Source organism: Zosterops lateralis (genome assembly GCF_965231275.1).
Source record: "Zosterops lateralis genome assembly, chromosome: Z".
Lineage (NCBI taxonomy): Eukaryota > Metazoa > Chordata > Aves > Passeriformes > Zosteropidae > Zosterops > Zosterops lateralis.
In genome coordinates, this window is record NC_139800.1 from 76,708,953 (window position 1) to 76,723,485 (window position 14,533).

Below are 14,533 nucleotides of genomic sequence, written 5' to 3' on the forward strand. Positions count from 1 at the left end.
TGGGAAAACCTCACCTCAGCAGGGCAGGTCAGCTGCTGGCACCACTGTTCAGCCTGGACATCCCACAGGGGCTCCTGTGTCCTCTGTGGGCCTGGACACCATGGAGTGGTGTGATGGGATTGGGAGGAAGAGGAGGAGGAGGATGGCTGATGGAGAGCCACAGCTCAAAAGGAACTGGAGTCCAGGTGTGCTCTCCAGCACATTCCCTGGCATGAGGACTGGGAGCACTCAGAGCTGGAAGGAGGCTGGTTTGAGGCTGGTGAGATTGACCTCCACATCACACTGTGGCGACACCTGTGGGGTGGCTGGGGTGGGCAGCACTGCATGGCTGTGGCTGGTCTGTGACAGGGCTGGCCTGTCTGCCACATGGTCACTGAAGATGGGAGGGAACATGGGGAGGCCAGTGCCCACCCTGGGGGCAGATCCATCCCCATCCAGCAGGATGGGCCAGCTGGACCACAGGCTTGTCAAAGCTGTGGCTGCCCACACCCTGAAGGTGTCCAAGGCTTGGACCAATCTGGGATAGTGGAAGGTGTCCCTGCCCATGGCAGGTGGGGTGGAATGAGGTAATCTATGAGGTCCCTTCCAACCCAACCCATGCCATGATTCTGTCCTCAGTGGCACTGAGAGGTGAGCTCCAGGTTCCAGCCCCTATTTGGGACAGTGGCTGCAGGACACATGAATCCCCAAAGCCCTCAAGATGTGCCCATCAGGCCTCTCCTGGCAGCTGGAGGCTCAGGCTCTCCTCTGCACCAACAAATGTCACTCCACATCTGAGAAACATGAGGGGACCTGCAGCCAGAACCTACAAAGCAGAACCTCCCAGTGAATTCCGATTTTCCATCCACTCTGGAGCTGTGCCTGGAATTGGTTATGGATACAAAAGGCAGAGCTGGAGGTTACCGGGGAGCTGCACAAGCTTTTCTTTAGACACCTCAAGCAGAGGATCAGGCAATGCCATTGATTCCACAGGACCATTTGATGTATGGGGTACAGCAGCTCCTGTGGCAGCAGCAGCCTGCATGGACAGAGCTGGTACCTCTCCTCCCTTCCTGGCTACAAGCCCAGGTAAGGCCCTCCTGGCCTCTTGCTGCGACCAGGTTTTGAGGATGGATGCTGCTGCAGCAGCTCCCTTATGGTATTTCCAGCATGGCAAGCACTCCCCAGCACACAGCCAACCCCTCTGGCACCCTCAGTGTGCTCCACCACATTCCACGTTCTCAAATAACACGAGCAGGACACGTTGGCTGTTATTCTTTAATGGCTTCTGGCCACCAGAGGGGAGGGGACACAGGCTGGCCCTCAGTGCCACGTCCCACGGCGCTGCTGGGGCAGGGCTTGGCCATCACAGCTTCAGCTCGTGGGGCATGGGCTCCCCTCTCAGCCCAGCCAGGAGGTTGTTGGCTGCCAGCACTGCCATGGTGCTCCTCGTGGCGTATGTGGCACTCCCGATGTGCGGCAGGATCACTGCAGGGACAGGGAGGGACACTGCTCACCTCTCACCTTCACACACGCCCAACAGCCCCTTTCTCAGGGCTGTCAGGTACAGTGTCCACGTAGATGTTATTTGTGTATTGGTAACTATGTGATATTACTGTTAGAAGTAATGTGTTCAATAAATACACCTGTATGAGTTATGTCCTGCCTGCTCTTGTTTCAGAGCTCTCAAATCTCCAAGTCGTGCTAATGTTTCCAGAAAGTCTCTGCTCTTATCACTCCTCACACTGTCTACTTTGAGAAACAATGCACGCAAGTGAAAAATGAGCTTTAGCAAAAAGATAACAGCTACAGGTTTGTATTTCAGAAACACTCAGTCACAGGCATTTCCAAATTTTCATGGATATCCCTATGGTTTCTTTTTGGAAGATACTTTCCCTACTCCAGAAGGCCCCTCCCCCTACAGGGAGGACATCCTGTGTGACACCAGCCAAGCAAGCTCCTTCCTAGCCATCCTTCCTCACCTGCATCATCCTTCTCCAGAGATGACAGGTCTCAGTCCTGGACCTACACCTGTCCACCTTCCCAATGTCTGGAACTATCTTAGAACAGGCTGCCCATGCTCACAGCCAGCCCAGCAGTACTCCCAAGACCAAGACTCCTCCAGGCAAATTCAGCAGCCCACTTTTAGCCAGTGGGAAACTTTTCAAGCACACTATGTGCCCAGGAACCCACAGAATACCTGAGCTGGACAGGGCCTGAGCTGTGAATTGGTTTCTCATTCATGCACCTGCTGGTACCAGACCCTTCATGAAATTCACACATTGAATGAAGAGCCATCACAAAGATACTAAAACTGAGCTCATCTCAATGGCTTTCTGGAAAATTAAAACAGCTCCCACACTTGTTTGACATATTGATGAGCTTTGACCCCACAGCAGCCTTCTGCATTGTACAGTAGCCCACCTAAATATACTTCATCTGCCTGTCCTGTGCTCTGGTGCCCACTGCCACCAGTAGCCTAATGGGGACCAGGGGCCCCTGTCACACCTGTCAGTGGGCCCCCAAGGCAGCACCTGCTGGAGGAGGGGTCTGGCCACTCCCCCAGACACTCACCACAGTTCTTGAGGGACAGCAGGGGGTGGTCAGTAGGCAGTGGCTCTGGGGTGGTGACATCCAGGCCGGCAGCTGCGATCTGGCCACTGGCCAGTGCATTGTACAAGTCCTCCTGGTTCACCACAGCCCCCCTGCAAATGTGAGGGGTGAGAGGCTGGTGTCACTGCTGAGAGATCCTGCAGGCTCCCAGGGGCACAGAGGCACTGGGTCCCCAGGGCTGCCTAACCAGAGGTCAGACCCTCTCTGGATGTGCCTGAATCTCCCAGCAGTGAGCTGCTCATGCTCCAGCTGCCCACAATGGGGGGGAAGAGCTGGGCTCCCTGAATAATTTGTCTTCCCTTTGGCTCAGTCCCAAGGGACCTTGGGCAAATGTTCCCAGTGGCTGCAGCCACGAAGGCTGTATGTGCTGTCTGGACTCACTGCCCAGCAGATCCCCCTACACTCACAGCAACAGTGGAAGGGCAATGGCCACTCTCCCAGGCACACGTCTGGGCTGCCAGTACCTGCTTGTGTTGACAAACACAGAAGTCTTCTTCATCCTGCCAAAGAAGTCCTTGTTGCACATCCCCTGGGTAGCTGGTGTCAAGGCACAAGTGACCACTACAAAGTCCGACTCCTCGGCCAGCCTCGTGAGCGGGACTGAGGGAAGAAACACAGAAACATCCCACTGCAGCCAGCACCTTCCCTCAACAGAACCCCAGGGGCAGCTGCAGGCCCTCCTGTGCTCCCAGCAGGACACCTCGGTCCTCAGCCCATGGGGACAGTCCACAACATCCTCCCCTCCTCCTGAGAGCAGCTGTCACATTTTGCCTCTGTTCACTGTGTCCAACTTCCTTGTGGGAATGACACTGACAGAAAATCACCAATGCACAGACACAGGGAAGGGGAACAGTGGCACGATCAGCTGCAGCCTGGAGTTCTCACAGTGGTCTGATGAACCCCTGCAAGTCCAGCCTTTGCCTGGCTCAGAGGAGGCAGGGTCTTCTCTTCCCTGTCACCCCCCACTGCCTTGTGGGGCATGTCTGGGACATGGCACTCCCTTCCCTGCTGCCCCTCACATTGGGTACACCCAGGACCCCCCAGATCCCCCAGCTTGTGCCCCTCCCTCCAGTGGCCCACCCTGTAGGTGACAAGTCCTGTGAGTGACCCCCCTGTGGCTGTCCCAGCCATGGTGCTCCATGGCTGATGACTGACACCACCCCTGCCCTGGTGCTGTCCTTACCAAACTCGGCCCCAAACTCTGCCGCACTCTCCGGTTTGGGGCCACTGCCAGTGTACAGAAACTTCCTGACCCCAAATGGCTTCAGGCGCCGGGCAACTGCCTGTCCTAAGAGAGAGGGAGAAAGGTGTTGGGCTGCTGTGGCCCCACAGCACATGTGGGGCCCAGTATGTGAAGGGCTGCTACAGTGGGACCACTCTTTCCTGGCTATGGGGTGGGGCTGGAGACATTCTGCTGTGGAGAGGGGCCCATGGACACTGACCCCGTGACTGCCTTTGGGAGCACACTGCCCTGGGGAGCAAGGACAGGAATGGCTCTGCCTGCTGGCAAAGTCCACAGCTGGATGGAGTGTCGTGTGGACTTTGCCACTGCATTTGTTTGACTGGGGACCAGGAGGAGGTACAGACTGCTGCAGGGGTTGGAGGTGGTGGAAGCACATAAACACCTGAGGCTTTAAGGCTGAGGCTGATGAGCCAGTACAGCTGCTGGGGGAGGCTCTGCACAGCTGTGCTCACGGGGTTTAAACAGGTGAGCACCAGCTCGCCACCTTGGCTGAGTCACAGAGCCCCAGAATAGGCTGGGTTGGAAAAGACTGCAGAGACCATCTCATTCCAACCCTGCCACCTGCAGCAGGGGCACCCAGGATGAAGGTGAGGCTCCAAACCCACCCTGTCACCGCTAGGGAACAGAAATCTGCTGTCTGAACTGCACTCACCTATCCTGCCCAGCCCAATGATGCCCACGGTGCTGTCAGACAGGCCATATCCACACATCCACAGGGGCTTCCACGTCGTCCAGCCGCCACTGGCAGGAGGAGCGGCACAGGCACAGGTGTCACGGAAAGCTGTCCAGAGCCCGGCCCAGATGCTCGGTGTGAGCTGCACCAAACCCTGGCCCCAGGCTCCATCAGCAGGCCATGTGGCACGGCTCTGGGGTGGATACTCACCTCTTGACCTGCTCAGCGGCCTCGGGGAGCCGGCGGCAGGCGGACAGCAGCAGGGCCACCGACAGCTCTGCCGTGGCGTCGGTCAGCACGTCGGGGGTGTACCCCACTCGGATCCCCCTGCCAGGCAGACCGGGCGCTGGGGCAGCCCTGGGGTGCTCCCTGGCATCCCCGGGCTGGGCACCAGCACTGTGCCTGACCCCGGTACCCAGGGACATCCCCTTGGCGCTCAGCCCTCCTGCCACATCCTCTTCCCCATAGTCCTTGCTCAGCCCAGCACCCAAAGACTTCTCCAGCCCTGGTGCTGTTGGGGTGACCCCAGCCATGACCCAGCAATAGAGGGGTGCAGGCAGCCGACCCACCCCCAGCCCCATGCTCTGTGAAAGCCAGCCTGGGACCAGGGGGATGTGGGGTGTGTCAGGGGAAGGGGTCTAGAAGGGGGAGAGGGACAGTGCAGGGGGGTGCAGAGCATGGGGAAAGGGAACGAATGATGGGGTGGTCACAGCAGGGCGAGGGCTGGAGCAGGAGGTGTCCGAGCTGGCGGGGCACAGAGCAGGGGAGGAGAGGGGCGGCGTTACCGCTTCTTGATCTCATCCAGGGCGAGGTGGTCGAAGCCCACGGACAGAGTGCTGATCACCTTCAGGTCGGGCCCTGTAAGACACGATGGGCGCTGCCGTGCCTCCCGACGGCGCGGGGGATGGCCGGGGGGGATGGCCGGGGGGATGGCCGGGGGGGGATGGCCGGGGGGATGGCCGGGGGGGATGGCCGGGGGATGGGAAAGGCGGGGAGATGGCCGGGGGATGGGAAAGGCGAGGGCCCGCACGCACCGGCCGCGTCCAGCACCTCGCGGTCGATGCGGTCCGAGAGCAGGCAGAGCAGCCCGCGCGTCCCCGCCACGCCCGACAGCAGCTCCGCCCGCGGCACCGGCTCCTCCGAGTCCCACTGCCGCACGCGGCACCTGCGGCGGCACCGGGTCACCCACCGGCACCGGGTCACCCACCGGGACCGGGACTCGAACCGGGACCCGCAGCGGGACCCGAGGCGCTCACCCGCTGGCCTGGGACAGCACCTGCAGCCCCTCGGCCGGGATCCGCCGCGTCACAAACACCGACATGGCCGATGCCACCGCCCGGGCCGACCGTGAGCCCGCCACCGTCCCCGCGGCTCCGAGCAGCCCGGAACAGCGCGGGACGGACCGGAACAGCCCGCCCGGACCGACCATGCCCCGCCCACACAACACACGCCCCGCCCACACCGCCCACGCCCCGCCCCATGTGGCCCAGACCACGCCCACACTACAACCACGCCCCGCCCATTTTCCCCGCCCACACTCCATATGCCCCGCCCACACCGTGCACGCCCCGCCCACACGCAGCTCACGCCCCGCCCCTGCTCCGCCTCCTGCGGCAGGCAGGTGTGTACATCCAGGGATATGTGGGAATCTCCTTTTGGGGTGTGTGTGTGTGTCTATCCACGGGCATGTGGACATTCCTGAACTGGAAAAGGAGGCTCAGGAGGGACCTTCTGGCTCTGCACAACTCCCTGACAGGAGGGGACAGCCGGGAGGGTCAGGCTCTGCTCCCAGGGAACAGGGACAGGAGGAGAGGGAACAGCCTCAGGCTGGGCCAGGGGAGGGTCAGGTTGGACATCAGCAGGAATTTCCCCATGGAAAGGGTGGTCAGGAATTGGAAGGGGCTGCCCAGGGAGGTTTGGTGTCCCCATCCCCAGAGGTGTCCAAGGAAGGACTCAGTGCTCTGGGGTGGGGGCAAAGTGGGAGTCAGTGGTGTCGGAGTTCTTGTGCAGCCCAATGGATTCAGTGGTTCTATGATAGCCACATCCATTCACACCCCTGTGCACACACTCTTACACACAGACAGGTCTGTGCACACACAGGTGCACACCTGCATATACAGGTACGTACATTACTACACACACACAACATCAGATGCTGTTTTGGCATGAATTCCTCCCCACAGCCTCCGGTGGCAGCTTTGGGGCATCCCAGAGGGTAGGGATGGGTCACCTGCCACCTCTCACTACGCTGAATAGACTCTGCTCATTAATTAACCCAGATTTAAATTGTCTGGAGACCTGATTTGAACATGTTCTGTGGCTGCAGGTACAGGGCAGGGGAGCCCCAGGGAACTGTGAGCTTGATAGTTAACACAGCTGTGTTGTCTCTTAAAAAGAGCAGAGGCAGACAGGTAAAGACAACACATTTGTGGGCAGAGGGAACGTGGAGTTTGAGGTACATACACCAGAATATTGCTGCATGTGGGATTCATTCTGCTGCTCCAGGTGGGATTTCCCTTTATCATGACGTACCACCAGCATGCTGTCAGATTATGCCAGCAGATTTGGGTTTATTTTTTAATAATTGCTTGAAAGTTTGTTTTTATGCTGCTGAGCTGGGTATCAATTGAGCTGACACTTTATCTGCCTCCCTGATCAGTATGGATTAGTGTCGGGAGTACCTGCTCTCCAGTGTGACAACTCCAGGCTCATCCTGCTGGAGTTTTCCAGTTCCTGCTTCCCGGTTTCAGTGGATGTGGTGGAGTCACTCCCTCAGACACTTCAGCAACCTCCGGGCTCTGGACCACTGGCACCAGAGAGACAGACACCCAGGGAGGGTTTATTTACAAAACAAAGTGCGCAATTCTGGCCACAACATGTTTTTATCAATTATGAGCAGCTGTAAACCATCTCCTTCACTGTGGAGTCCCCCAGCCCACCCTGGTCCCTCTTGAAGGTGAGGTCATGGTGCTGTGCTCCTGCACTGCATCTCTCAGGGGCCCTTGGTAGCAGAGCCACAGGGTCACCCAGGCTCTGGATAACCACCTCTTGTTTCCCATTTTGGTGTTTTCTGAATAAAACCCACACGCGTCTGTAAATGCCTAATTCTGTTTGCACCCTGGAATTTGTTGCAGGCAGACCTGACTGTCCCACCTCTGGGAAACTGAAAGCCTTTCAAAGAGAGCTGGAAGAGCAGGAGAGGAATGGGTAATGGGACACCCATCATCCTCCCACACCTCTCTGCCACCCAGGTGTGGGCTGCCACACCTCAACACTCCCATATCCCCCTCTTGCTGCCAAGTGGGAAGGACACTGGCAGAGTTGGGAGTGCCACCCTCTCTGGTACAGCTGGAGGGTGGGACAGAAGAAACCACCAGCTTTCCCTCTCTGAAGGGAAACACCAGCCACCCCAAGCACAAATGGCAGCTTTCCAGAGGATACTGGAGTGTAGAGGTGTGGCAGCCCCTTGCAAAAAGCCAGAGAATCCCACTCATGCCATGCCATGCCATGCCATGCCATGCCATGCCACTCTAATCCATGCTTCAGTACCCTGTCCCACCCACTCTGAGTTTTGAGGAGGACTGTGGCTCTCTAGGGAGTGCAGTGATTGAGGCTGATTCCCTGGGGATTTATGCAGACTGGACAGGAGAAGCCCTGAGGACTGGTGATGGGATCACATCCAGCAGGACTCATGCCCACAGTTTGGTCACCTCCTAGAGCCTGTTTGCTGGGACCCAGCTGGTTAATGGACAATCTGCACTCCCATTCCAGAAGGGACTGTGTGCTCCCAGGAACAAGGCTGTGTGCCAGCAGTGGTGCTGGAGAGCAGGAGCCAGGGACCAGCAGGGCCGTGTCAGTGGCTCCATGTGCCCCATACGCAATACCACGGGGCAGGGGCTGGTTGTGCTGCTGCTCCCTCCAGCACCTTTCATACCCCAAAGTCTGGGTGTCTGTGTCCCTCATCCCCCCCTGCTCCCAGATCGGATTCCTGGAGCTGTGAGAGGCATGCCAGGAATGCTGACTGGGCAAGGGTGTGTGACCTCTGCCTGGGTTTATTCCTGATAGAACCAGCAATCATTGGCTGGAAGGGGTCACTCTGAGCTGAACCAGCCAGCCTGACAGCACCACAGTGCACCCCCAGCAGTATGGGATTTCAGCCTTTTCGCTGCCTCACCATCCCCAGCTGTCCTGGCATGGTCTGATTCCCTGGCAGACTTCCCTTCCCTTCCCTTCCCTTCCCTTCCCTTCCCTTCCCTTCCCTTCCCTTCCCTTCCCTTCCCTTCCCTTCCCTTCCCTTCCCTTCCCTTCCCTTCCCTTCCCTTCCCTTCCCTTCCCTTCCCTTCCCTTCCCTTCCCTTCCCTTCCCTTCCCTTCCCTTCCCTTCCCTTCCCTTCCCTTCCCTTCCCTTCCCTTCCCTTCCCTTCCCTTCCCTTCCCTTCCCTTCCCTTCCCTTCCCTTCCCTTCCCTTCCCTTCCCTTCCCTTCCCTTCCCTTCCCTTCCCTTCCCTTCCCTTCCCTTCCCTTCCCTTCCCTTCCCTTCCCTTCCCTTCCCTTCCCTTCCCTTCCCTTCCCTTCCCTTCCCTTCCCTTCCCTTCCCTTCCCTTCCCTTCCCTTCCCTTCCCTTCCCTTCCCTTCCCTTCCCTCCTCGTGAGGCTGGAAGAGCCCCCAGTGCCAGGTGGGTCCCACTGCTGTGCCATTGGGACATTGGGTTGGTGCAGTCCTGCCACCCCCACCAGTCCCTGAGGCAGAGGGATGCAGAGCAGCACTGGGAGCACCAAAACCACCAGGACCCTGCCTCTTCCCACACTGTCCCAGCTGGAGCTTCCTTCTTGCCTTGCTGTGCCCACATCCCTGTGTCCTGTGCCCCCTCTCACTCTTGCTGAGACCACGTCCCCACTGTGCCTGTGTCCCCATGTCCCTGCTGGACCCCGTGTCCCTGCTCTGCCCATGTCCCCATATGCCTCACCACCACCTCAGGCTCTGCAATGCTCTGGATCCCATCATCCAGCTAAAATCCCACCTTCACTGTGGGACAGGAGGGTGTTTGGGCTGTCAGACTGTTGCTACAAGGTTATATTTAAAGCATTTCCAGAGGTTTCCTGTAGACAGGAAAAACATACTGTTCCCTTTGGGGATTTCAACCACATTGGTGTTTTTAATCCTCCTTAAGGCATAGGCTGGGATTTTGTATCTGGGAGCAACTGAAATGATGCTGTTCTAGGAGTGATATTTTAATTCTCTCTTAGAAGAGGCCTTTAAAAGACAGGCTCAAAGCTCTGCCTGGGGTGAATTCACAGTGGCCATATCCACCTTAGTTCCCCATGCAGCCTGTGGGGTGAGAACTTCCCCAGGACCACTGGTGAATCCCATAAATGGGAATAAACCCACAGCCTGTGCCTGCAGGGTGACAACTTTCCAATTGCCAAAACACAACTTCCTCTTTTCAATGCTCTCAGTGGAAGCACAGCAGTGTGCTTGGGGCAGTACCTGCAGCAGGGCAGGGGGGAGAGGGACAAGGCACAGCAAAGGAAAGCAGGATGAGGATAACCACAGAGTATTTAGACAAAATGCGGAAAAAAGGCAGGCAGATGGCATGAATATTAGTGCATGAAAATGACTAGCACTCTGAGAATTTCCCAGTGTACTTCTGACTGGTTTGGGCTTGCTTTTATAATTAATTTATGGAAAGCACTTAAATTGGGAATAAACACAATCTCACAAATCCCTCCTAATCTCTGCCTGTATTTTTGAAATGATACCCTGAAGGTATATAGTTCCTCACAATGATTAAACTGCTTTTCTTTTAAGAATTAAAAGGGACCTTTTCCATGTAGTCGTGCTGTGTGAGCAGCCAGGCCCACATTCTGACCTGCTCTAGATGCAATATACTGTTGGAAGTACCCGGGTAGGGCATTTCCCCATTGGACTGCAGGATGCCAAATCTGCCAGTATTTTAATTTTGGATTCATGTATTTTAATGCAAAATATGACCTGGTGTGTTGTCAGCCTACGACTCAGAAGCACTCAGCTATTAGCATAAATTTAGAAAGCTCCTTGAAAAATGAAAAGAAATGTATTTAATTAAGTGCCTGCTTTTCCCTGTTGGTGGAAGCCATGCTCCCTCTGTGCGTGGGATGTGTGGAAGGTGCTTGGGGCTGTGTAGCACAAGGATTTGGGTCTCTGGGTGCAGGCAGGAGCAGTGTGGAGCAGCTCTGCACGAGAGAAGAAGCCTGGGGAGATACAGGCTTTGCCCTGTGGCCACCCTACCTGGGCTTCAGGTGCTGCTGGCCCTGCTGCAGGTCTCAGAGTGCTAGTTGGGCCCTGCAGAAGGGAAGAGCAGTGAGGGATAGAAAAGCATGGCATGGGAAGTTCCACACTGTCTCCAATGGGATACAGGTCCCCAGGGTGTTCATGGCTGTGGGGTTGTGCCCAGAAAGGGTCCAGGAGTGACAACATGGAGGTGTGGGAATCAAACAAAGATTTTATTACATGGCTTCTTGTGCTTCAGCATGGAAATCCAGGTAAGAATTACCCAGGACACAGCCTGTCCCTTTGGTTTGGCCTGTGCAGCTCGGTCATGCACAGGAGAAGCATTTTCCTTGTCCCCTCCAGCAGCTTCTCCATGTCACAGCTCATGTGCTGGGGAGCCCTTCACCCTCACAGACATGGGGACATGGGAAGAGTGCCCATCAGCAGCTGTGGGGTGCTGGCCTGAGCTCCCAGGTGAGTGCTGCCCGTTCTGCAGGCTGGTGGGTGTGTGCCAGCAGCTCCAGGAAGGGCTTGGGGCATGGACACCTGGGCAACAGGAGAAGAGAGTGCCAGCTGCCACCACAGGTGCCACCAAAGGCGTGTGGCTGGGACTTCTCACTGCCTGGGGATGGCCAACACCAAGTCTCCATGCAGAGTCCCTGTGGCACTGCTCCTCATGGTGCTGCTCCCCACAGCAATCCCTGCACATACCTCAAGGTGCAGCTCCAGCTTGCCACAGTGGGTATAGAAACTGGGTTTGGTTTCTGCAAATTCTGTATTATATATATATATATATATAATATAATACAATATATGCTACATATGTAAGATCTATTTTGTAGAGTTATTTATTGCTCTCTTGCTGCAGTAATTTGTTCCATCACAACCTTCCCAGGGCTCTGCACACTTTTTTTTTTCACTGAGCATTTCCCTCCTACACACAGGAGTGTTAAGTTCTAACATAGTTTTTCTGTTCTTTGGGGAAAAGGAGAGAGAATGTGAAAGACTGACTGCTATCTTTGTTTTCAAAATAATGCTGCAGTAATTAAAATGCTTGGAAAGTTGTTCAGTTCCCAGAAGTAATAAATAGTTTTGACTGTTTTGCCCCATTAATTGCACATTACTTAAATACGTGTATTTTATAACATGTGTATTCACTCACCTGCTTGCTCTGAAAGTTAAATGCATGTTTGAATATGCATTATACCCTTTAATGCACAGTAATTATTTGTTACATTATTATAGGCTGCTCCTGAGCCACCCCTTCCCAGGGAGCAGGTTTTTGTGTTGGCTCCAAGGGGTGTTTGGTGCCAGCTCTGGAGGCCACGGGACCAGGCAGCAGCTCTTCTCCAGAGGAACCTCGTGCACTCAGGGTGACTGCCAGTGCCAGCTGGGAATGATCCAGGGAGGCTGCTCCAATTTCTTTCTCCCCAGCAGATCCCAGCTAAAAGAGGCCCAGTTTCAGCTGCCCACAGCCAACTCAGCCTCCAGACTCTGTGACCAAATGGTCAGCTCCTGCCAGCCTGCACCAGGGGCTCTGTGCTCTCAGGCTGTTTAGGAAACATTGCTTGCATTGTCTCAACTGTAAAAGCTGAAGCCTGCCCAGCTGAGGGGAGCAGGAGCACCAGTGTTTGGGGCAGAACCATGAGGGTTTAGGGCAGGACAGGACAGGACATTGCTCTGGTGGCTGTCACCTCCTAGCATCACCTGGTTCTGCTTTTGGACTGTAGCACATGACAGTGAGGGATCAACAGAGTCTCCAACCCTCAGGGAGAGTGGGACCAGACTTTGTTAGGTCTCTTGATGATTGAGGAACATCCAGAGTGTCTGAAAGCTCACCAGCCATGACCAGAACACCCAGTAAATCTGATCTCCCTGATCTCTCTCCCCTGCCACGTGGAAAACAGCCAGCAGCTCCCACTAGCTAAACTGGTGCTGGGTTAAAGATGAAGTAATGAATAGGCACAGGGCATCGTGGCCCCAAGCAGACATTTTCCTGCTGCATCTCTTCCCCCTGCTGTTGCTCCCAGCTACTTTTGGAGCTCTCACCTGGACAGGGAGCACTCACCTGGGATGTGCAGGCCAGCACCCCACAGCTGCAGATGGATAGTCTTCCCATGTCCCTATGTCTATGAGGGTGAAGCAGCCCCCAGGATGGTCCCTGAGGGGAGCACATGCCCTTGTGGGATGCTGAGCTCCCCACAGAAGCAGCCCTTGGCACACAGCACGGGTGGGGCAGAGCTGGGGCAAACCCAGAGCAGAGCTGGGAAGGAGGAAAGGGGTCCACATCCTTTGCCTGGCATGGTCCCAAAGCAGAGGAGGCCCCAGCCCCAAGTATGAACCCCCACAGCAGACCCACATCTCTGCAGCTGCCTCTCTCAGGTGGCTCTGGGAGTGGGAGGGAAGGGCCTGGACCTGTTCCCAGCTGGCTGCCATTCGGCAGTGCCAGGGCTGTGCCCTGTCCCCAGGAGCCACAGCTGGTGGCCCGTGTTGACAGCAGTAGGTCCAGCTGCAGCTTCTGAGGAACAATGTGCTCCTACTGTATGGTACCAGATTGTACATCAAAACTATTATTTCCAACATCTCTGGCTTAATTGTAAAACTATAATACAAATGACATTGGGGGTTTGCTGGAGTTAAATTTTAATAGCAAGCCAGCGCCCTTTTAATGACATTTTATACATTTAAATTGGGCATGATCCCTTTGGGAACAGTAATTTTATTCATGGAGATTATGTCTAATTTGAATACAAAAACACCACTAAAAAGATATTGGATTTGCTATTTTTCACTTGCAGAAGCTCCGGAGTCCAATCTTCCCAACTGGCTGGGCTTTGGCGGAATGAAAAAGCCCTACAATCCCCCACCCCAACTTCCTTCCAGGAAAGTGCAGGATGAGATCCATGTGAGTCCAGCTGCCCCAGGGCTGGCCTGGGCTGGCTCTGGTGGCTCTGAGGTCCAGGCACCATCTGGGGCTGGAGAGTTGGGGCTCTCTGTGCACCACTGGGTGAGGGGCAAGAGGCCATGGGGCACCCACATGGGATGGGCCACAGTAAAAGAGTCCTGGGTTCTGCTCCAGCCCCTGCACACATCCTGGTGCAGCTGTGCTGGAGCCTCAGGATGGCAGCTGCCTCCACCATTGTTCCTCCTTCTTGTGTTGGAGCTGCCCAGAGCCTCCCAATTCCAGTGCCAAACTAATTCATGACTCCTGTCAGATTGGCAGGTGCCTTGCTTGGGGTGATCCTTTCCTCCCTCGAGGGCAGAAGAGGGTCTGGCTGAGGCTGTGCCGTGCAGCAGCAGCCCCACCTGTTCTTTGCAGTGACAGCAGAGTCACAGATTGATGGCTGACAGGCACAGCTCTGCAGGGACTGTCACCAGCCCACGCTCACCCCTGGCTGTACACGAGGGACCCTCAGCGGCTGGTGCCAGGTTGGAGAGCAAGGAATGCACTCACAGCCAACACTGAGAGACACTGACACAGAACAGCCAGAGCCGAGGGATGCCCGTGGACACCCGGGTTCCTCCTGCAGAGGCAGGGTTCCTTTCCAGGGGAGGATGCTCAGCAGAGGTGTCAACCTGCTGGGAATTATCCTAGAGCCTCCTCTGTGCGGGTGACTGGAGCCGCACTGGGGAGTCTCCTGGAGCCTCCTCTGTGTGGCTGTGCAGAGTAACAATCCCCTGGCTGTGCAGTGTGACAGTCCCCTGGTTGTGCAGAGTGACAGTCCCCTGGCTGTGCAGAGTGACAATCCCCTGGCTGTGCAGTGTGACTGTCCCCTGG

At 56.1% G+C, this 14,533-nt stretch overlaps 1 protein-coding gene across 1 annotated transcript; it reads right to left on the reverse strand.

Annotated features, from left to right (window-relative positions):
- Positions 1 to 1,248: 1,248 nt before the first annotated feature.
- GRHPR (glyoxylate and hydroxypyruvate reductase) lies at positions 1,249 to 5,876 on the reverse strand. The gene is made up of 9 exons (XM_083884068.1): positions 5,765 to 5,876; positions 5,543 to 5,673; positions 5,294 to 5,366; positions 4,719 to 4,835; positions 4,488 to 4,576; positions 3,776 to 3,880; positions 3,057 to 3,192; positions 2,554 to 2,684; positions 1,249 to 1,467 (listed from the first exon to the last, which is right to left on the reverse strand). Exons 1-9 carry the CDS (start codon positions 5,827 to 5,829, stop codon positions 1,346 to 1,348), a joined length of 969 nt encoding a protein of 322 aa, XP_083740194.1. The 5' UTR covers positions 5,830 to 5,876; the 3' UTR covers positions 1,249 to 1,345.
- Positions 5,877 to 14,533: the final 8,657 nt, after the last annotated feature.